This window comes from Spea bombifrons, chromosome 5 (assembly GCF_027358695.1).
Source record: "Spea bombifrons isolate aSpeBom1 chromosome 5, aSpeBom1.2.pri, whole genome shotgun sequence".
NCBI lineage: Eukaryota > Metazoa > Chordata > Amphibia > Anura > Pelobatidae > Spea > Spea bombifrons.
In genome coordinates this window covers 102,455,327-102,479,654 of record NC_071091.1, presented here as the reverse complement: position 1 = coordinate 102,479,654, position 24,328 = coordinate 102,455,327, and the positions used below count along the sequence as shown (strand labels likewise).

General features: G+C 42.5%; 1 protein-coding gene across 1 annotated transcript; it reads left to right on the top strand.

Annotated features, from left to right (window-relative positions):
• WASHC5 (WASH complex subunit 5) lies at window positions 1-22,824 on the top strand. Its single transcript, XM_053466436.1, has 29 exons — window positions 1-145; window positions 2,185-2,433; window positions 3,906-4,051; window positions 4,775-4,859; window positions 5,322-5,422; window positions 5,854-6,046; window positions 6,452-6,604; window positions 7,040-7,153; window positions 7,295-7,466; window positions 8,034-8,161; window positions 8,478-8,607; window positions 8,935-9,047; window positions 9,407-9,573; window positions 10,133-10,208; window positions 10,613-10,723; window positions 11,169-11,309; window positions 11,620-11,700; window positions 11,927-12,028; window positions 12,454-12,633; window positions 13,049-13,173; window positions 16,532-16,694; window positions 17,266-17,368; window positions 17,643-17,722; window positions 18,267-18,370; window positions 19,387-19,516; window positions 20,182-20,278; window positions 20,515-20,668; window positions 21,297-21,384; window positions 22,556-22,824. The coding sequence occupies exons 2-29, from the start codon at window positions 2,248-2,250 to the stop codon at window positions 22,610-22,612; spliced, it is 3,480 nt and encodes a 1,159-aa protein (XP_053322411.1). The 5' UTR covers window positions 1-145; window positions 2,185-2,247; the 3' UTR covers window positions 22,613-22,824.
• Window positions 22,825-24,328: the final 1,504 nt, after the last annotated feature.

Below are 24,328 nucleotides of genomic sequence, written 5' to 3'. Positions count from 1 at the left end.
AGGGCTGGCGGGTCATGTGACTGGGATGTCAGGCACTGTGAATGCGCCAGTGTCTCCCGCAGCTTCCTCCAGTGCACCGAGGCCGTGTTGTGGAGGGTATGCGCCGTGATCACGGAAACACCGGGTGAAGCCAGCTCTTTGTTCTGTAAATACACTACTTATATATATTTATGCATTAAACCAACCCCCACCCCCTACACCATTCTTCATGCAGTCTCATCCGGGCTTGGGGATCACTTTATTTCAGTTATAGTTACCCTTTGATACCTCATCTGTTTGGGGCGCGATTTCTGTCGTGTTTAGCCCTCCAGATAACTGTCTGCATCATGAGGACTGTAACCCCATCCTCTGGAGTACCGAGAGGCAGCCATCATTGCTTAAGAGACCATTCATTGCTACACCTCCCTATTATAATCAAGCCTAGAGCCTGTATACCCCTTACCTTTTTAATAATAGCTGCATATTAGAAATGCATGGTACAGGGTTGCAGTGAATGCACCAGACTGTAAGCTTGTGAGCCGGGCCCCTTTATCTAATGTATTGGATCGTCTCCGCCGGTCTGTTCTAATTCTGTCAGGGATGAATGTAGGGACTGTAAGAAGCGCTGCGGGAACTGATAGCACTATATAAAAAATAATGCACGGTGCGGTTTAAGAAACAATACATTGTCGCTGGTTTGGAGAGACTTTTTATGAAGGTTGGTTTGGTAACTGATACATTATTGAATATCTTACAGGCCCTTTATGTATTAGCGCAGCCTGCAGGCTCTGAGAGGCCATTCCATGTAGCATTGATTTGATTTTACAGATTATTATCTTTTATTTATATAGCGCCAACAGTTTACACAGTGCTTAACCCAATACATATATTCGAGGGATATGACAAGACTAGAATTGACAGACTAAGACAAAGCGATACATTAGGTGGAGAGGCTTGGCTCGCAAGCTTACAATCTAGAGGGAATGGGCTGACAAACATAAGGCACAGAGACGGGTGAGAGGTAGCTTGGTGGTCGTATCAGTGACAGGGAAGTTATGGTGCGGCTTCTCTGAAGAAGTGGGTTTTGAGTGAAATCTTGTAGACGGGATAAGTGAGGAGAGCCTTAGCCCACGGGAAGAATGTAAGGATTGAGTAGGAGAGTATTTTCTTATGAGGGCAGAAATGCATGGAGGATCGGTGTTATGGAGGGGCTTACGTTTTATTAACGTTGTAACAAGTCAAATAACATATATCGCCTTTTCATGTATACTCCGTTAAACGGTATATGGCATCTTCTGGTGTAAATATCGCTTGCAAACTTTTATATATTTGAATATTTCATAGATGTACAGTTATTGTACCCAAAGACGCCAAATTACCCAGATTTTAAACACTAAAATGTTTTTATTATTGTCGTTTAGAGGGAAACCCAATAGATCAAGGATTTGAATTTTAAGGAATGCCCTGCAACATTATTCATAAGAAAGATTTTATCCTGTACATACTTAACATTTTTTTTTGTTGAAAAATGTCCCCATGCACATGAAAACTGGATGTTTTTTTTATCTACAGTGGCATAAAAAAAAACAAAAAAAACCTCCGGAATGTCCTTGTTTTCTGATGATCTGATTTACATCTAAGTCACAAGTATAGACAAATACAGTGTGCCCTTGGAGCCATCTTAGCTGGGCGCCCCCTTTTATGGAGAGTAGCCACAGTACTAAATCATCTCCATTTATAAACAATTTAACTGTGGCCTGATGAATATCTCTCTTTGAGATTACTTTGTAACCCTTTCCAGGTTTATGCAAATAATCATTATTTTGGTGAGGCATGGTTCACATCAGCAGATGCTACTTGAGAATAGGGAACGCGAAATGTTTGAGTCAAACTAGCTCTAAAATAAGTCTCCGGTCCCGTTTCATTGAGGTTTGCTAACTCCTGACTCCAATTAGCTTTTGTTGAAGTGATTAGCCTAGAGCCACGCTTTGATTGACGTATTCAGTATGGGCAAGAACAATAAAATAATTTGTGTGTTATTAGTTAGAACAGGTTGCTTGTTCATTATTGCAACTTAGATGAAGATCATATTTTAAATTTATACAGAAAAGCTGGACGTTCCACAGGGCTCGCTTACTTTTTCTTGGCACTGTATATGACATCTCTTACTATAATGATTGTCTATATTCTGTCTCGTTCATTCAGGCTCGGAAGAAGGGATACCCTCTCCAGTATTCATCACCGTCATAGTTACGGAGCTAAACTAAAATGGTCGATTTCCTAGCGGAGAATAATCACTGCGGCCAGGCGGTTCTGCGGATTGTTTCCCGGGGCAATGCCATCATTGCAGAACTGTTGAGGCTTTCAGAATTTGTACCTGGTGTCTTCAGACTAAAAGACAAAGCAGATCAGCAGAAATATGGAGAAATTATATTTGATTTCAGTTACTTCAAGGTGAGGTTCTTTTCGTGTTATGCTCTTGTTTTAATTAAAGTTGACATCATAAGATTTGAGCATTAGATGACCTGTGTGCGTTTCCTAGTTTTTCAGTTTGCGGCTGTATTTTCTGACTATACGATGCGTCAGATGGTACGTGGTAGACTTGGCCGTTCAAATTTGTACGAAATTTGCCAATTTAATTACTTTGTACAAATGTCCAAAAACAAGGAGGGACTCCAACAAAATAAATAAAAAGATTTGCATGGAGGTGCATGAATACTTCTTTCTCTGTGAATCCATCTGCATCATTCCGTCCTGTTGTAAAAAATAAATAATAGATTAAAAAAAAATGATGCTTTGACATCCCAAACTGCCAATTTCTTGATCAGGAGAAGTAACATTTTTTTTTTTTTGCACACACAAAAGATCCCCCAAAAGGCAATAACCTTTTCTTTCTCGTGAGAATAACGATCCAAAATGTTTGTACTATCCACGCATTTTGTTATTTATGCAGTTAGTTTTTATATTGACTGACTTTGCTAAAAAAAACAAAACAAAAAAAAAACTCAGTTTAGCTGCAAATACCACACTTTCTTTTTCTAAATAATCCCCATTATCATCATGTGGAAAATTTCTCACCAAATTGCGCTCTTTCGTCTACTTTGCCCAATCTAACGCTTTTGTAACTAAATGCCAACTTAAGAAGGGAAAAGGGAGCGCTACTCGCAGGTGCCGGCAATAATCGGCATTTCTTTGGGTGCAGCGTATGGCAGGCATAGCCTTTCATACACTTTTTTTTTGTGAGAAATTAAAGAAAAGGCCAATACGTACTCAAACATACGGAGCTTGGGAGGTAGAGAGTCACTCAAACTGGCAGCTTTACTGTGCATGCGCAGTATGAGTTCTCTGACGTCCCTGACACCGGAGACTAAAATTGTCCTGTCGAGCTCTACCTCTGTCCTTAAAAAGGAGGACATAGATACAGCTCATCAAGATAGAGCGGCAAAAAAGGACTGTCCCATGCAAAGTGGGACAGTTAGGAGGCATGACTAGCATGACTAGTTAGGAGGCAAACTAGTATTCGTAATGCTGAGTTCAGGATAACACACAAACACAGGGAACATTGCCCCCGTCTCATTGTGTAGCCCTTGCAGCATCAGGAAAATAATTTCTAATACCAATAAAAGCACAAAACCTTCAGAGAAATGATTCTTTATTCAAGTAAAATTTTACCCAACTTGTCACGTGACGCAAAAGCATGAAGACCCTTCTGTGTTAATGATGGATCTGCTAAGGTTTATTGGAGCAGCACCGATGAATGTTATCTGTAGTGACACGGGTTTTACCTGCTGTCTGTGACTGGTTCCAGAGAATACGGATTTGGTTTTGGGAAACCTGTCTTCATACCGTAATTCTGTTTTCTTTCTATCCTTGTAGCTTTAAAACCTCAGTAACTGCCTTTTACTTTCATTTACTTTGCTAATCAGGGGCCGGAGAACTGCGAGGGGCGCTTGGAGGCCAAACCTGAACTCCAGGATCTGGATGAGGAATTCCGAGAAAACAACGTTGAGATATTAACAAGATTTTATCTGGCTTTCGAAAGCGTCCATAAATATATTGTAGATCTAAACAGGTACACGAGTGTCATGACATCAGTCCTTGGGTGGGGTGAGTTTGGGGTATGTTTTGTTAATTACAATAACATGAAATGGATCAGAAATCCAGCGCAGACTTGGTTAATGCTGTAAATGACTATTGTAGCTGGAAACTATGGAATCTCTTCATAGGCGTACAGAGGCCCTTTATCACTCCCATCACTCCTGTGTTCCAACGGCCCTTTATCATTCCCATCACTCCTATGTTCCAACGGCCCTCTATCGCCCCCATCCCTCCTCTATCGCCCCCATCCCTCCTCTATCGCCCCCATCCCTCCTCTATCGCCCCCAGAGTGAAGTTTTCTGCCACCTTTCCGTCCTATTTTGTTTGTTAGTCGTATAAAGATGGGTTTAATGAATACAGGAATTTTTAAGATGTGGCCTGAACAGAAATGTCAAATTGTAGCCTCGTTCAGTAACACTGCAGCAGTCACACCGCCTGTTAGTCTATCCTCATAAAGTATCTTGGAATCCATTGCAAAGTGGATTAGTAAATCAATGTATTTTTTATTCTCGGTTAACACAAGATGTCCAAGGATTATTTTGTTCTGTAACATCTGCTACGGCTTCCTGGGAAGGGGTAACAACGGACCGGCTCATGGTCTTTAAAATGCAAAGTCTTAGTTTAGGGGGGCATCAAACATATCTTTTTTGGGGGTATTCCCCCTTCTTACACGAATGTTCTTGTGTGCATTTTCTAGGTATCTTGAAGACCTTAATGAAGGAATTTATATCCAGCAAACCCTGGAAACTGTTCTCCTTAATGAGGACGGGAAGCAGCTTTTGGTGAGTATTACCATGACCGGGAATAATTCTGCATCGAACTGTCCTGCCCTGTGTATCCTGAGTACAATTATGTATTGTTTTATTAAATAACACAGCAGTGATTGCCAACATTATATAAATGCCACATAAATAAAGTCTAGAGCGAAATTCATTGTGTGCACACGCCGTATAAATGCTTCGGTCTTAAGAAATAACTTGGTTTTCTGATTTAAAGAGTTATATTTAAGACATTACCGTTCAAAAGTTTGGCATCACTTTGTCTTTCAAAAAAACATATCTTAAGGGCTATGAGAAATTTCAGATCAAGTACAAATATCACTTTTATTACTTTGAAAGTATTCGTGTTGGGAGAATGGGGCACAAAGTGGCAGCCTTGTTTGAACCATACTGAATCATACTTTGTGTTTTCTTTCCCGCTAATCTATATATAAATATTTGAGCTCTTTACGTCTCTTTAACCAGTGCGAAGCCTTGTATCTGTACGGCGTGATGCTCTTGGTGATTGATCAGAAGATCGAAGGAGAGGTGCGAGAGAGAATGCTGGTCTCATACTACCGATACAGGTAAGAAGCTCCTGTATATCGGTGGGTCACGTTATCCCCCCCACGGAGGAGACGTAATCCAGGGACCATCCAAAGCTCAGAGTCGGGTCTACAAATGAATCGGGGAAGGAACTCAGGATAGCGGTGGCATGTAAAGCTTCCACTGGGGCATCGGTATAACCAACCACTGATTGATGTGCTTGTTGAGTTCGTATAGCGTCATCCATTAGCGTTAAAGCTTGGCGTGTGTCCCATTCATTCGGGCATGCGGACCTGTAGCTGGGGGGGCCCCCCACACGTGTGGTTCGTGAGGACGCTGTTGGAAGCCAGGTAGCCCCCCAGTAATGACCGCAACAAGACCCTGAAGTCTTTAGAGCTTAAATGCCATCATCTTGCTGTGTGAATGTTTTTCCTCTAAAAGATATTTAAATGTTTTTGTTTCTTGTTTTCAGTGGGGCGAGATCCTCTGCAGACTCCAATATGGATGACATCTGCAAGCTGTTGCGCAGCACAGGTTATTCAAGCCAACCTGGGTCTAAAAGGCCTCCCAACTACCCCGAGAGCTACTTCAGCCGGGTACCCATCAGCGAAACCTTCATCAGCATGGTGATTGGCAGGCTGAGGTCAGATGACATCTACAATCAGGTGATATTACCGTTACAAACCTACCAATATCCGCCAAATCCACTTTTGCTCGCTTCTTTCTATGGACAGACTAGCAAATGCAACGAGTTCTAGCTACTGGGTCGGGAGACGCGGATACAGAAGCGCCTGGCTGTGTTTAGCTGATGAGTCCCTACTGATTGGAGCTGGGCTCTTATTACTCGTTATTTTACTTGCATTTTAAGGGGAATTCTGACTATCCTGACCATAATTATTTCTTACCTGTCAACACAGCGTCACAATTTCTACAATAAAAACAGTCCGTCCTCATTTCAGTGATTGGTGGATCTTGTGATAGTCTAATCGCAGATGACACCGGTATTTGGTCCTTATCACGGTGTTCCCGTAACACATGGTCTTTTTTTTAATTTATTTTTTTATGTATAGGTGTCTGCCTATCCCTTGCCAGAGCACCGAAGCACCGCTCTCGCCACGCAAGCAGCCATCCTATACGTGATCCTTTACTTCCAGCCGGCAACACTCCACACACATCAAGCCAAGATGAGGGAGATCGTGGATAAATATTTCCCAGATAACTGGGTGAGTCCATAGGCATCATCCTTGTGTAGTCTCCATACCCTTCTTAAAACATTTCGTAGGCTTTTAGGAGGTGCATTTTGAGTGTTAAAATAAATTAGTATTAACCTCACATCATACAAGACAAACTATACCATTCCATGAAAGCCGAGGTCCTCCATTATTACACGATTCCAGAGGGAGGGCTATTGAGTCACGCGGCTCCAGTGCTGGGGGCATCTCATGCATTCTGTGGGTGAAGAGCACTAAACTTTAATTTCTAGAACTTTTACTTCGGTCAGTAAAACCATTTCACTCCCTATATTCACCCAGAGCCTTTATCTTCGCTACACAAGAACAAAATGGCTCATCTGATCCGCTTGATTTTCTACAAGCACTTGTTTTTGTGTTCATAATACTTTGAGTTCTCCCAAGTAATGTAATTATTCTGTCTTCTAGGTTATTAGTATTTACATGGGCATCACAGTCAATCTGATGGAGGCTTGGGAACCATACAAAGCTGCAAAAACTGCCCTAAATTATACACTGGATCTACCTAACATCAAGGAACAGGTACAGCCGCTGGCACTCTCCTCTTTTCCAGATATCTTAAGGAACCGAACAAGAAATCAGATCTTTGCTTGTTGATGAGTCCGTCAGAAGGCAGGATAGTCTCTTGTGTTTGCCGTACTTCTGTGTGTTATTTCTTCGCAGGCAGGCAGATATGCGCAAATCATTGAACGCCTGCATCCCCAAGTCCAGCAGTTCCTTAAGGAGGGCTTTCTGCGGGAGGAATTTGTTCTGGACAACATTCCCAAACTGTTAAACTGCCTCCGCGACTGCAACGTCGCCATCCGGTGGCTCATGCTGCACACTGCGGATTCAGGTAGGCTCAGTTACCAAAGAAAATCAAACGGACAGTAGATGCTTCCAGGTTTTTTTTTCTTCTTCAGTGATCTGGGATAATCTGCATTTTTTTTAATAATTTTCCAATTTATGGCCATATAGTTTGTTGGAATCCCCAATATTGATGCCTTAGATAGGCGTTTCCTGGCCAAGTGTGTTTAAAATGTTTCTCTTTCCTGGCTACTTAATGTCAGTCCTTTTAATGTAAAGGAACTTTAATGCATATTAAAGCAGAGAAGTCCCTTTAAGTTTACATGTCCCCCTTACAAATGCATAGGGGGGGTCCGCAGAGACCCCTGTGTCCTTCCACCGATTGGCTTCAAGCAGCCAATCAGTGGCGTGAAATGTTGGGGCGCACTGCAGCTTCTCCTTAAGGTCAATATATATATTATTTTACATTTTGTCACATGCATTGTTTGTTTAGGAGGACCGTGGGACACAGTAGTGTCACTTTAACATATATTAAATTACTATACTTTGTTTTTCCTTTTGCAAGTAAATCCGACAACTAAAGCCTTTGATAACGAGTTACTTCTGTTTCTCTTAGTCTATGATCTTAATAATAAACGCCTTCGACAAGTGAAAGACCAGGTCCTGACCGATTCCAAGTATAACGTCAAAATCCTGTTCCAATTGCTGCTGGACACGGCCCAGTTTGAGTTCATTCTGAAGGAGGTAGGAATATTTTTATTATCTGGGTTTCATAATTCAAGATATTAATTGAATTTGCCAGAACAGCAAAAAAATTAAAAAAAAAAAAACCACGGTGTTCAAAAAATGTTCGTTTTGATGGCCGGAAGTACAGTGTGGTAGTTAGAATATTGTTCAGCCGAATAGAAATGGATATTACAGATTTTTATGTTTTATGTTGTGGAGCATTATGGTTTTTGTGCTGTTTGTGTATAAAGCTCTGCATTTTGGTATATAGTGCAATGTGGGATCTAAGGGGGATCTCTCCACCTAATGTATCGGTTTTACTTCTTCTTTTCAGATGTTTAAACAAATGCTGTCGGAAAAGCAAAGCAAGTGGGAGAGCTACAAGAAAGAAGGGTCTGAGCGAATGACCGAACTTGCGGATGTCTTCTCTGGAGTGAAACCTCTCACCAGGGTGGAAAAGAATGGTACGATGTTCCTCTTCTGGAAACTAGAACACGTTATGTTATGGAGTCTGTCTGTAGTGCAGTGTGAGGAGCGGACACTACATCTGCAACCAAAACTCCTACTGAAGAAATCTCAAAAGCTAGCAAATAATATTGTACATAATATATAATAAAAATGGTAGTCTATATTCCTGTCTGCTATAAGGAGTGACACTGTAGAAGAACCATGAAGAGTCTTATCGTTCTCAGTCTCTTCTATGTGCAACTCTCCAATATATCCAGATCGCTACTCTTTATATATACGAATGTGATGTTCCGCCGGTGAATCTTTCTCTTTTTCATCCTTAGAAAATTTGCAAGCCTGGTTCAGGGAGATTTCCAAACAAATACTTTCCTTAAACTATGACGACTCAACCGCTGCAGGAAGAAAAACAGTCCAGCTCATTCAGGCTCTTGAAGAGGTAGTATTACTAAACCGAGGATTTTATACCCTAAATTACTCTTTTGTTTGTATTTTTTTTTTTTATATACTATTTTTGTAGTCAGTTAGCTGGAAACAGATTTCTCTCTCCAAGCAACACGTTGGTTATTCTTCTTATTATGTTTGATAATCACATATGTGTGCACTTCATGGGCAAGAGGTGGGAGTCAAAGTGAAGTGTCTTCTTCAGGCTGCAAAAACAGAACACAAGCCGTAGTAAATTTCCATATAATGCGGTATACATGCATGTAAATGTTTGCTTTAAGATAAACTTGTATATATAAGAAAGTTCCAGATCAGTGTAACATGCTTTGTTTTCTTTTTTATTGTATTCTCCAGGTCCAGGAGTTCCACCAGCTGGAGTCTAATCTTCAGGTGTGTCAATTCCTGGCGGACACTCGCAGGTTCCTTCATCAGATGATCCGGACGATCAACATCAAAGAGGAGGTCCTGATCACCATGCAGATCGTGGGTGACCTCTCTTACGCCTGGCAGCTGATTGACAGGTTAGAACAGGCACCTTTTAGGATACGTCATCATGCATTCTTCACCCTGCCCACCTTGCCCACTTCGATGTGGTTTGTAAACTCTTAAATGACCTTCAGGTTTGCAGTAGAACTAACATTAGTCCGTTAGCGCGCTGTATACTTATCCGTCAGACTTCAGGTTCAGTAGGTTAACTTCTCGTTTTCCGGGAGCAGTGTAATACATTATTTATATATATATATATATATATATATATAATATATATATATATATATATATATATATATATATATATATATATATATATATATATATATATATATATATATATATATATATATAATTAGTTTAACCAGGGTAAAGAGGGAGCTTAAAAACAGGAAACTTTGAGAACAACATTTCCCTATAAATTTTTCAATAACAATTCAGCAAGTGATCTTTTCTTTTTTTAACGCTTCTCACCTCCATTCATCAAAAGGTACAGAACAGGAAAGGGCCCATTATATAGACAAGTGAATGGAAAGGCTGTCTGGTGTTTTACTTGAACAAATGTTGGATATTTGTTTTAACTTTATTCAGCTTCACATCCATAATGCAGGAGAGCATTCGGGCCAACCCGTCCATGGTCACCAAGCTGAGAGCTACATTCCTGAAGGTGAGCGAGTGAACTATGAGCGCAACAGTGGAAGAATGTGAAAAGAACCAGAATGTAATTAAAATTAATTGGAGTGCGGCAAAGTACACATTGTGCTTTTAAGGAAGCAATTTGAAAACCCACAAATCTTCCAAAGTATGTAATTAACAATATCGAGCAAATGCGGTTTTAATTCCCCTGCGTTCTCTTACGGTGTATTATATGCCGTTGTATTTGGATCTGATTCTTTGGGTAGCTTCCTATGCACTGCTAAAAACACTGTTTATATATTTTTGAATAGTTAAATTTCTGTGTATTGCAGAAGAAATGTATTTGCTATTTTTGATCATTTTTACTCAGAAAAGACCGTGATGTTAAGGGTTTTAAAGCTCAGTTTATGGATTTGTATGTTTTTTGTGTTTAAGTTGGCATCTGCCCTCGACTTGCCTTTACTCCGGATAAACCAGGCAAACAGTCCGGACCTACTCAGCGTATCCCAGTATTACTCCGGAGAACTGGTTTCCTATGTCAGAAAGGTAAGAAACACGTTCCAAGGCCCCGCTTTTTGGAGTTTCCATCGATGTAAGCGGGATGCTTCCTGCGGGGATTGTGTGCATCTGCACTGTTCGCAGCGGGAGAGTTCCTCTGCAGCTGCACAGTTTTCCGAAGGTGAGAGGTTTTTATGTAAAATGTATATGAAAGTGCTCATGAATAAGTACTAAGCACTCATAATATTCATATATACTCAACAAGGCCGGTTGGAGCAGTAGACTGTCCCTTTGAATAATTATTTTTGGGGAGGTTTTAAGGCATTCAAGAGTACACGGAATATGATGTATTTAGTTAAATTAAGCATTGTAGGTGAAATGACAGCTTTTATACCATTTTATCTGGTATATTCTATACCCGCGGCTGAGATTTAGTTCATAGAGGACTTAGTTTTCTGAAGGTCTGGTAATCCATAGCTTTTCTGTCTCATAGGTTTTGCAGATCATCCCAGAAAGCATGTTCACCTCTCTAGCCAAGATCATTAAGCTGCAAACTCATGACATTATCGAAGTGCCAACACGTCTGGACAAAGATAAACTGAGAGAGTACGCCCAGCTCGGGGCGCGATACGAGGTGAGATGGGCACACACCGCATGGATAATATGCATGGCTGCGGGGAGACAAGGTGCGGGGAGACACTATATGGCCTCCTAGTACTGGTGGTTTCTAGCAGCCGAGGACCGGGTGAGGAGGGCTCTCTGGTACGTGCGCCAGAAGAAGAGACCTCCAAGGTCCCAAAACCTTATGCATTTTTACATCATTTTTCTATGGTTGCCAAATAAAAGGAATCCATTCAATTAAAGATACCAATGAATGGAAAGTCAGCTCTGGACTGTTTGTGTTTCCCCATCAGCATCATATGGCACTGCACTTATTCTTTCAGGTTGCCAGACTGACCAACGCCATCTCCATTTTTACCGAAGGTATTTTGATGATGAAAACCACCCTGGTTGGTATAATCAAGGTAAGCCTGATGAAAAAAAGAAAAGGTTCACACCGGTAAATAGAGCTGTATACAGGACTGGTTGACCCTTCACAGAGAATTTTCACGTATTAGTCATTAAATTTGTTATTATATAGGAATATTAGATATGAACTCTTGGCTGGTGTTCCCTTGGGAGAATCTTGTTACACAAGTCCTCTTACGTTGGCATCTGTGGGTCATCGTTTGCTTCTCTTTTTCTTCTCAGGTGGACCCAAAACAGCTTCTAGAAGACGGTATAAGGAAGGAGCTTGTTAAAAGGGTTGCCTTAGCACTACACAGGGGCCTGATATTTAACCCCAAAGCCAAGGTACGGATATAACCAGTTTCTTCCTATAGTTACCAGTTCTATTCATCCCATAAAGGTTTGTCTTGGATAATTTATTTGGTTGGTCCTTCTTCGTGGGATCTGTTTCAGGAACGTATAGTAAATGGAGTGTGATTCATCATACAGCTTTATGTTTGTGTTGGCAGTGATCACGGGACGTTCCAGTAAGGATCTATTTAATCTGTTCGCCGAGTGTAGTAATAACCAGGTCATATACTACTGCTGTTGTAAAGCAGGTTTGTGAAATAGGTTGGCTATAAGGTCATATTCATAGAGAGAGAGAATTAAATCCCTAGAGCTAATTAAAGCATGCAGCATCGGGGTACTTAATAATAATAATAATAATATAATAATACATTCTGGACCTGCCTGCTTAGTAACTTTTTCCTCGCTTGCATCCCTTGTAGCCGAGCGAACTGCTCCCGAAGCTGAAGGAAATGGCGGCCACCATGGACGGCTTCCATCGTTCGTTCGAGTACATCCAGGACTACGTCAGCATTTACGGCTTGAAGATCTGGCAGGAGGAGGTTTCTCGCATCATCAACTACAATGTGGAGCAGGAATGCAACAACTTCCTGAGGACAAAGGTCTGTGGCTCCAAGTGGGGAGGAAATACGCACGTCACATGCTGCAAGATAGAGCCGGGGCAGTTCTCTGGGTCGGGTTCCAGAAATAAACATATAAAATTTCTGTTATTTCTTCATGCCATAGTTTTTACGTTTCTGTGTTGGGTCCTGGGGTCCATTAACGTAATGGCACCTATGATGTAAGCACATGATGTAAGCCTATGTAGGCGTTGGTTGTTTCAATATATAAGAAGGAGATGGGTTAGGATTCTGGAAAAGATTATTTAAACCTACAAATAAGATATAAATAGGTCCTGAGGTCTTATACCCAGTTTCCTCCTAGGCATGACCTTCAATGCATTATCCAGGTTTGAGAAACTCAAACTAGAGAGACTGTTGGCTTTTATTCTAACAACGTTTCTTTTACCTCCATTAGATCCAAGATTGGCAAAGCATGTATCAGACAACTCACATCCCCATCCCCAAATTCCCTCCCGTGGATGAATCCGTGACGTTTATCGGACGGCTGTGTCGAGAAATACTAAGAATTACTGATCCCAAGTGAGTAGAGAAGAGCAGCAGCAGCAGAGCCCGATGATAGCTTAATGATGCCGTTCCACCTACACTGAGGATTTACACACGGATGTATCTAAATGCAGCATCGGGCAGGGGCGTACCTAGAGTATTTGGCACCCGGGGCGGATCCTGTATGTGGCACCCCCCCCACACACTTTAAAACTACCTGGCCGAAACTGAATATGACCCCCCCACACACACCATAAAAAAATATAACACTTTTATTTAAAGTAAGTAACACACCAAAATAGGACAAAACAATTAAATAACAATATATATAGATATATATATATATATATATATATATATATATATATATAATTGTTAACAGCAATCACATTCCTATCATGCCCAGGCATACCCAGATTCCAGGAGGCACTCGCAGACTTGGCATGATAGGAGTATGATTGCCCTATCTACCCCTTCTCGCTCCCGTCTGCCCTATCTACCCCTTCTCACTCCCTTCTGCCCTATCTACCCCTTCTCACTCCCTTCTCCCTATCTACCCCTCCTAACTATCTACCCTCTCCCTCTTTGAAGTTCACTTACCTTTCAGGAGTCCTGCGGTGGGGGTGCAAGGCCTCTGTCTCCCAGCTCTGCCACTGTATGGAACAGTATAGAGTGATGGGAGTTATGATGTACTTTAGAGCATAATTATATAATGAAAAATACATTGGAAATGGTACAGCATAACACCCATCACTCTCACACACTTACCAATCCACACATACCAATCCACACACACACATACCAATCCACACACACATACCAATCCACACACACATACCAATCCACACACACATACCAATCCACACACACATACCAATCCACACACACATACCAATCCACACACACATACCAATCCACACACACATACCAATCCACACACACATACCAATCCACACACACATACCAATCCACACACACATACCAATCCACAAACACATACCAATCCACACACACATACCAATCCACACACACATACCAATCCACACACACATACCAATCCACACACACATACCAATCCACACACACATACCAATCCACAAACACATACCAATCCACAAACACATACCAATCCACAAACACATACCAATCCACAAACACATACCAATCCACACACATATACCAATCCACACACATATACCAATCCACACACATACCAATCCACACACATACCAATCCACACACATACCAATCCACACACATAAACTAATCCACACACATATACTAATCCACACACATACACCAATCCACACACATACACCAATCCACACACACATACCAATCCACACATACCAATCCACACACATACACCAATCCACACACATACCAATCCACACATATACTAATCCACACACATACACCAATCCACACACATACACCAATCCACACACATACACCAATCCACACACATACACCAATCCACACACACATACCAATCCACACACACATACCAATCCACACACACATACCAATCCACACATACCAATCCACACACATACACCAATCCACACACATACCAATCCACACATACCAATCCACACACATACCAATCCACACACATACCAATCCACACATATACTAATCCACACACATACCAATCCACACACACCAATCCACACACATACACCAATCCACACACATACCAATCCACACATATACTAATCCACACACATACCAATCCACACACACCAATCCACACACACCAATCCACACACATACCAATGCACACACATACACCAATCCACACACATACACCAATCCACACACATACACCAATCCACACACATACACCAATCCACACACATACACCAATCCACACACATACACCAATCCACACACATACACCAATCCACACACATACACCAATCCACACACATACACCAATCCACACACATACACCAATCCACACACATACACCAATCCACACACATATACCAATCCACACACACATACCAATCCACACACACATACCAATCCACACACACATACCAATCCACACACACATACATCAATCCACACACATACACCAATCCACTCTCACTGTATGCTTTCCTACCTTTCCTCTTTTCTCCTTACAGCTCCTTTTCCTGCTCTTCGCTCCTCTTCTTCTTCAGTTCTTCTGTCTTCTTCCGGGTCAGAGGGCACGGGCAGCGGTGGGCGCGGCTTCAGTGTTGTGCGCCGGGATCTGACAACAAACCCCGGCGCACAACAGCTGTTGCCGCGCAGATCGCAAGGGAGCGGTATCGGAGGTCTTTAACAGACCTCCGGCTCCCTTGAGTGATTTTAAGCCGGGTTCAAGGGAAATCCTTGAACCGTCTTAAAATCACTCAAGGGAGCCGGTGGTCTGTTAAAGACCTCCGATACCGCTCCCTTGCGAGCCTGCTCCTCCAGCGGCGGACATTACTGTCCGTCTCTGGAGGGGTGCCAGCAAGTTGGCACCCCCCTGATGAGCGGCACCCGGTGCGCACCGCCCCCCGCTAGGTACGCTACTGGCATCGGGGACACCGATCCTAGCGCTGTCAGATGCCAAAACATGTCCCATAAATAATCATGTAAAATTAACCCTGATTATTTATTTTGTACTGGGGACACTTAATTGTCGTACGACACAATAGCAGGCGCTGATAGGTTGTTGCCATAGAACCTGCTTCAAAAAAGGCTTCTTAAATGTTTCTCTGCTGTGTTTGTGTGATTAAGAGGAATTAATAAAAATATATAAATATATAATGTAAGGTGCATTGTCGGGAGTAGCTATAAAATTCTTACTCCGTCCCCATTAAGTTATCTCTCGGTTGCTGCTTGTTTTTGATTGGCAGGCTTTGTAAGAGTGGGGTGGGGGGAATTAAGTTTAATTAAGTAAATTTAATTAGAGAATACTGGTTCTGCCGCAATCTCTGCTCCAAAACAATTAAAAGTAAAATCTATGGGTAGTTTTGAATTAAATTAAAACTTTTTTTTTGTCTTCTTCTCTAGAAGTGACGGCGCATTTAAAGCCGGACTCCTAGGTGAAGACATTGAGTAAAAACGTCATAACCTTATCAGGGGTTTCCTTCAAATGTTTCTGGACATTTGTAAAGATTTCCTATTATCAAAGCGCTACGGAATCTGCTGGCGCTATATAAACAAACGTCATTTAACCAGCTGAATACGGCGCAGCAGATCGGGAATTTATTTGATTCTAAATGTGAATTATAGCAAATATTATCTGATAAATGGGGCAAATTCTGGAAAGATCAATAAAACGATCAGAGAGCTTTAAGGTCGGTAAAGCCCCGCTATAGCTCGCTGTGTTAGCCGTTCAGTCTTACGGTGCTGAGCCGCTGTTTGTGTTCTCCAGGGTGACCTGTTACATAGACCAGATGAACACCTGGTACGACATGAAGACTCACCAAGAAGTCACCAACAACCACCTCTTCTCCGAGATCCAGGACTCGCTGGGGACTTTTGGGCTGAACGGCTTGGACAGACTGCTCTGCTTTATGATTGTCAAAGAATTACAGGTAAAATCCGCCAGGAGGAGCTCAGCCTTTTCACTGCACGAAATGTCCCCCAGGGGGAGCCCCATCCTCTCTGTGCACAGCGTGCCCCCCCAGAGGGACCCCCATCCTCTCTGTGCACAGTGTGCCCCCCCCAGGGGGAGCCCCATGCTCTCTGTGCACAGTGTGCCCCCCCAGGGGGAGCCCCATCCTCTCTGTGCACAGTGTGCCCCCCCCCAGGGGGAGCCCCATCCTCTCTGTGCACAGCGTGCCCCCCCAGAGGGACCCCCATCCTCTCTGTGCACAGTGTGCCCCCCCCAGGGGGAGCCCCATCCTCTCTGTGCACAGTGTGCCCCCCCCAGGGGGAGCCCCATCCTCTCTGTGCACAGCGTGCCCCCCCAGAGGGACCCCCATCCTCTCTGTGCACAGTGTGCCCCCCCCCAGGGGGAGCCCCATCCTCTTTGTGCACAGCGTGCCCCCCCAGGGGGAGCCCCATCTTACCTCTGCCCAGCATGTCCCCCATACGTTTGCTAAATATGTCTTTTTAGAAAGTTTTTCATACTTTAACCCGATTAGATATTCTTTGTCTGCTCAGAGCTTTCTCAGACTGTATCAGAGGCTGATCCTGAAGGACAAAACAGCCCAGGAATCACTAAGAGCCTTACAGAAAGTGGCCACCCCGCTGAAAGGCATCGTGGGTAAGTTTCCATGATGGGGAAGTCTTCTTTTTACCAAAAAATTATGATTATATTATTATTATTATTATTATTTCAGGACTCAGGCTGCTTATGGAAATTATTTTAAGCTCTCTCTATAACTTTTGGGTGGCGTCGGTCACGTCTCCATTGATATCGGATCTGTCTCGCTGCCCTTTTGTAATAGGTGTTTGGGGAGCAGATAGGGTTTTTTTTATATTCTGAAAGTGTTTTTATGATTTTTTTAAAGTTACTTTTTTTTTTTTGTTTCTTGCAGCAAATTCTGCCAAAATTTACTCATCTGCAGTTGCAAAAACCCAGAAAATCTGGCCTGTGTATCTCGAGACCATTATGAAGGTAGGTAAGGCTGAAATAAAACCTTATAAATGGTAAAACCTTTAATATTTTTACCCTTCCCTGTTGTAACAGCGCTACGGCGTCTGCTGGCGTCCTCGGTTTAAACCTTCATGATGCGTAGTGATGTCAGGGAGTACGCGGGCCGGGTCCTGTCAGTGGTGGGTTTAGCCCTATGTTGGTGGGTCCATTGGGGCAGCAGCTGCTCTCCTGCCTATTAGGCTCCTTGTAGCACCGCTGCTCAGCGGGTCGGTTAAAAGGGAGATCACCGATTCCCCAACCGACCAATTAACGCTATGGAGGACGGTGGAGTCGTCACTGCTTCCATAGTGTACTACTGCTCTTTTAAAAGGCGGAGCGAAGGGATATGATGTCATATCCCTAATCGGTGATGACAGCACTGCAGAGGGGGGGTTGGCTGGGGGAGATACAGCACCTATGCCCTTGTGTCCCATAATCTGTATAGTATTTATTCCTGTTGGATTTGTATGGTTTCCGTGGCGATGTATACTGACCAGACACGCCTGCCTCTTTCCTCTCTCGGCAGGTGGGTCAGATGCAGATATTGAGGCGTCAGATTGCCAACGAGTTAAACTACTCCTGTAAATTCGACTCCAAACACCTGGCGGCCGCGCTGGAGAACTTCAATGAGTAAGAGAGCCCGTTCTTTATTGAGATGGGACGTGTGCTGAAACATACATGCCCGGTACCCTTAATAACACGCAGGACAAGAGCGGCCGTCCTTTCAGGTCCCTGATTATGAAGCAGACGTGTTCCATGTTCATCGGAAAGGCTTCCTTAGCTTGATTTTATTTATTTATAATATTTGTTGACAGTATAATGTCTGCTAGTTTAACAGAAATTCACCATCATGGATAGGGAAAGGAATTCATTCACTAAATAGACAGGAGAGTTGCAGTTTCACCTGGCTGGCGTCATTTGACATTATGAAGGGCCGACCTTGGCGAGTTCAGCTCCATGAATAGCTTGGATGGCGCTGTATAAAGCATATTTAAAGCAGAGATTACGTGATTACGTCTCCTCGCTGATTGAACAATGCACTGTGCAGGGCCACCTCAACCGTCTGGCAGAAAAAATTATTCAGGGTGTTGAAACTACAACTTTCCCCCAACTCTTGTGTTTGGGGTCCATGTGACTGTTGAACAGCACTGCACATGCGCACGATACCACCACCAGCTTGTGCAAGAGTTCCAGTGGGGCAAAGCAGACCCCCACGCTCACAGAAAGCATGAGTATTTTGGCTACTTTTAGCTGCCAAAATTAGTGCAATTCGGGGTTGTTTTTTTTTTTTTTAAGCAGTCAGTGCATATTCAGTGACCACCAGGGGGAGCTGTGCAGGACAGTCATTATGTTGCCTATCTGTCACGCCCAGCTCTACTTCTTTTCAGGCGTTCCGATAAGTATTGGAATACGCAGTCATGTTTGGATGTATATAAATGGGAGGAGTAAAGATGCAAACAGGAAGTTAAGGTACCATGTGATATATACATTAGGAGAGTTTTCATATATATAATATATAATTTTGATCAGTTATGACCGTTACAGATCCCACCTATTATATCACATAGTATTCATGATTTTTTTAAAGTTTTTTTTAACTTGCTGGTATTTTATTAAAAATGTTTTTTTCCCTTTTCCATTCTTAGAGCCATTTTGGCTGATATTCAAGCCCATTACCAGGACCCGTCTCTGCCCTGTCCGAAAGAAGACAACACCCTCCTGTATGAAATCACGGCGTACCTGGAAGCTGCCGGCACCCACAACCCTCTGAACAAAGTAAGATCCCCTGACTGCTGACTGCGTGGAAAGGGTTTCTCCTTAGTATTGTGTAACACGTAGTGGCATTATATATGTATATATATATATCTATATATTTCACTTTTTCTTGAAACCGTATATAAAGAGGAAACTTTCATACAGAAAATGTGTGGATTTCTCAATTGGCGTAGTTTTCGTTTATGTATCTTGATTAGATAAATATTGTAATTAGAAACATTAAAGCAAATCCAGCATCCCGATGAAAGTACTTCTGTATGCTTGAAAATATATTGTTAAAGACATTTTTTTTAATCTGCTGAGCGGGATGCACATGCATACAGAATTATGGGGAACATAAACACGCATGTTAATGTAATTAGCCCCCCCCCCGTTTCTTTGCCCTGCTGATGTTTCCTGTGAAAGCGCTTTAACCTGTCTAGCTGGTGCATCTGTGCTCCATCCAGAACCCTTTCACTTGTAAACACACATGGAGGGCACACTTCTTGTGGTTGTAGAGTACATTGCACTTTGAAATACTCTATTAGTCTAATGTACCGTCTTGTACACAGCTGCATGGTGAGTTCCGACCTGTTAAGTTAAATCACTGTTGACTTTTAACAGTCATTAAACGGATTTCTTCTTACCTGATCAGTGCTGATCACTTTGTTGCTTCCTCTTTTCAGATCTACATCACCACCAAGCAATTGGCCTTTTTCCCAATCACCAATTTCCTGTTTCTAATCGCTCAGCTGCAGAAGCTGCAGTACAACAAGAAGCTAGGTACGGTACTCTAATCTGGTTGTACGAGTGATAAGAACATTCAATCGTTGAACTGCATGTAGGTGGAGGGATGGCTGCTCTGTTATGTTAAATTATGCCTTTTGAGTGGCAACCACATACGAGTACGTGGCTGGCCAAATGACCAACACCCCTCTCATTAAGGCTTTCCTTATACGAGGCTGGTTAATGCTTCAGAGGGTTGGAGATCTTGTTGTAATGTATTGTTTGGTTACTAGGGATGACGTGCAGGAAACCGGCAGATGCCGTCGATTGGCCTCCGTTAGTCTTGGGCATCCTCACCCTACTCAAGCAGTTCCATTCCCGTTACACAGAGCAGTTTCTGGCCCTCATCGGGCAGTTCATCCGCTCTACCATGGAGCAAAGTACAAGGTAAACGGCAAGAGACTTCCATGATGGCACTCGCTAAATCACAGAGGATGACACGGAACGTCATGGGTCCTGAAACACACGTGGCTTCCTCTTTCTAGTTTAACCACAGCAGCCGCTAAGAAGGTTAAAGCAGATCTGTCACACATACCAAATCCAAATAAAAAACACATACTGTGTATACTACGGGAAAAACTTATTTTCCTGATTAATTATTCCCATTAGGCTCTCTCTCTAGTGTTAAGTTGCTGATTGTTGTTGATTGGCTCAGGCAGCCTCTGTGAGGGCGGAGTCAGGAGAAGAGAGAGAATTTCAGAACAGGAAGTTGATTAAATAATGCTGGCCCAGCTACGACGAGCGTTAAAATATCTTGAAAAACATTAAATTGACAGCATAAAACACAAACTATAGGAATCGTAATAAAAATTTAACATAAATGAATTTAGTTATGCTAACAGAGACAGTTCCCTTTAATGCTAAACTCTAAATTTACAGCATTCCATGCAAGTTAGGTGACTTTTTTTTTTATGCTATTTACCTTTTTTACACAGAACGAGGTGGCGAATCTGATCGTTCTGAAATATATATTAATGATTCCACATGGTAAAGCGTAATTTGTATGTCCTTCCAGCCAGAAGATCCCTGAAATGCCAGCCGATGTCGTAGGAGCTCTTATGTTCCTCGAGGATTATATACATTTTGCGAAGTTGCCCCGAAGGGTAAGTAGCTGGATTCTAAGCTCGGTGTAATGGAATAAAGTATAATCAAACATTCTTTATTATTAAGCAGCTCTAAGTCTAAAGCCCGCTGCTGGAAATGATTGGCTTTCCCATCATGTCCATCAGAAAGCATGTATTCCAGACAGAAGAATCAGACGTTTTTCCTTGAATGGAAAATCTTGTTTGCGCCAAACCGGCACACGGCAAATCTGATTGTACGAAATAAATCCGAACAAGTTTGGACCTCATGGCTACCCTTTAAATCAACTCTTTAGCAAAATCGCTCCCCGAAAGCATGGGATGGAGATCGCACCCATGTAAGACTCTCTTTAAAGGCTGTGTTTGGCTGGAAGGCATTACCGGTGAGGGGTGTTAGGGAGCCAAACCGGTCTCCTAAAGCAACAGCCATGCCAAGGAAGACTCTGTCTGACGTGGAATCTGGTGGCTGGTGTGGCCCCCTACACGCAGTGGCACTTTTTTTTTTTTTTTTTTTTAATACAGCGAATACAGGGGAAAAAAGTATGCGCCGGTAGAGCACATGTTCAAATTGGCAGTGCACGCATGCGCCGCTACATGAGACCCAGCAGTCCTGCTGTAGAAGTAGATGCAGGCGAAATATAAAAAATCCTATCCTAGGGGCTTAAACTTAGTGCAAAAAGCCTATAGATTTCCTCTCTCAGAAATGCAAATACCTCGGGATGGAGGGGCTTTATTCAGTAAAGGGAGGAGTAGGCTGGAGAGCTGGGGTTTAGACCCCCCTGCACTCTCTATGCATTATAAAGGACCATCCCTGGCATATTTATCACCTAGAAGGGCTGAGCTGGCCCTGGATAATGTGTGCTTCAATCACGTGACTTCAAGCGTAAATATGCTTTATACAGGGCCAGCCAAGCTATTCGTAGACCAGAAGCTCGCTGGGGTCGGACCTTCATAATGTAAAGTGAAGTTGGTGAGATGACACCTGCGACTCTCACCTTAGTGAATATGCCCCAACAGGTGTACATTGATTCACAGTTTTTGTCCTCTGTATTATTGGAAGCGTAGCAGGTTCTCATCGCTTATCACTTTATTTTCATGTTACTGTAAACCCATACATAGGAATATATTAACGCTTCGTATGTATTGTGCCGGTCTGGATTTCCCCCGCTGATGTATTTCTGTTCCTTTCTAGGTTGTGGAAGCTCACGTGCCCAGTTTCATTTTTGATGAATTCAGGACAGTGCTGTGATTTATCGCTGGATGGCTGCAGCGCCCCCAGTGGCTGTGTCTGGTATTGGTGTATAATAATGCTGATGCCCTTCCCTGATCTCGGGAAGCATACTTTAGAATGCACTTCGTGTTTTGTAGTTTAAATAAAACAATGAAGGACTTTATGAATCCATTTTCAGGTTTCGCGTAACTATATGATGCACTTTTCTATAATAAATGTATACAAATTGAGTTTTTGAGCTTCGTTGTTCGCTGACATCATTATTATAAAGCGCCTGTTCTGACATACGGTGAAATGTCACATGTAATGATCATGCTTCACCATCGGTCGTGTATCATGGAGCAGGCAGTGTCTTCGCTCCAGTTAGAAGAAGAGGCCATAATCTAAAACTAGAGGATCAGAGGCTTAGATGTAACGTAAGGACATTTTTACTTTACTGAGAGGGTGGTAGATAAGTGGAACAGCGCCCTGGCAGAAGTGGTAGAGGCTAATGCAGTGAGTGATAGGCATATGGCTTCTGAGTTTAAGACGAGACCGACGACTGATTAAGGTCTGAGTCTTTACATTGGGAAAACGAGGCAGACCTGATGGGCCGGAAGGGGCCGTCACACTCTGCGCTTCTAACCGAATTAAGCTGTTGATGGTAAAGATTGTTCCTAAATCTTTGTAATTAAAGTTTCAAAACAACGTATTTTACTCATTCTCAACCCCCGACTAGGGCCAGATACACCAGGAAGCGATTGTTACATAAATCCATTTTAATATTTAAAATTAACATTTTTTTCGGATAAATCATATACATCTGTCTGTAATATATAAAAAATAAAAACGATGCACTCATACAATACTCGCCTCACTGTACAAAAATATTTGCATTTAGACCTTAAAAGCCTTATTACTGTCATTGTGATCTATTATAATTATTATACCTGTAAAATACACAAAAAAAAACAAATTTAATGAAATGACAGGCAGAATAATTACTATAAATTGTTACGTTTCAGCCATATTTGCACGTGAGGTTTTCAGAGAGGTAGAATAAATCTACGAATCCCTGGAAAACGCAGAGAGATGAATAACTTCTGGCACCTAGAGGGTTAAACAGCCCAGCCTGGTTGTTCGAACTCTGATCTGAGGATGATGGTATTTGTACTCCTGGGGTAAGTCACTAGGCTGTCATTGTTTAGAAGTTGCAAAGTGCACTGGATATACACGCTGGAGCTTGGCTGTTGCTTGCTCATTTTACAGAGGGGGTGGTAGATGAGTGGGACAGTTTCCCAGCAGAAGTGGTAGAGGGTAAGACAGTGATGGGGATTTAAACATGCATGGGATAAACATATGGCTCCTGCATCTAAGGTGAGACCGACGACTGATTCAGGTCTGGAACAACAGGCAGATTAGATACTGAATGGGTTAATAAGGAAAACATGGTACCCGGGTGCGTATAAAACATTACGTTTCAGGGGCTTGTTTCACGTACAGCGACTCGTGTTGTTATGGTTACGTATTCTGCCAATTAAGGAATAATAAATGGATCGGAGCCTGCCGCCGTTCCGTGGGTCACTGGAACGTTTCTCCTGTTTTTAATGAATGTTGGGGCGTCTGGGTACATGAATGTAACGGCATTTACAGTTAGGGACTGAAAGGGAAACGTTAGGACAGTATCGCTGTGTCCCCTGATGACGAGGAGTAATCAACTATTAGCTATAGGGGAACAACTCCCATCATCATCAA

Coding starts and splice junctions, on each gene's coding strand:
- WASHC5 (XM_053466436.1), top strand. CDS start 2,248: ATGGTCGATTTCCTAGCGGAGAATAATCACTGCGGCCAGGCGGTTCTG. Junction 5,423..5,853: donor GTCTCATACTACCGATACAG/GTAAGAAGCTCC, acceptor TCTTGTTTTCAG/TGGGGCGAGATCCTCTGCAG. Junction 7,154..7,294: donor TACCTAACATCAAGGAACAG/GTACAGCCGCTG, acceptor ATTTCTTCGCAG/GCAGGCAGATATGCGCAAAT.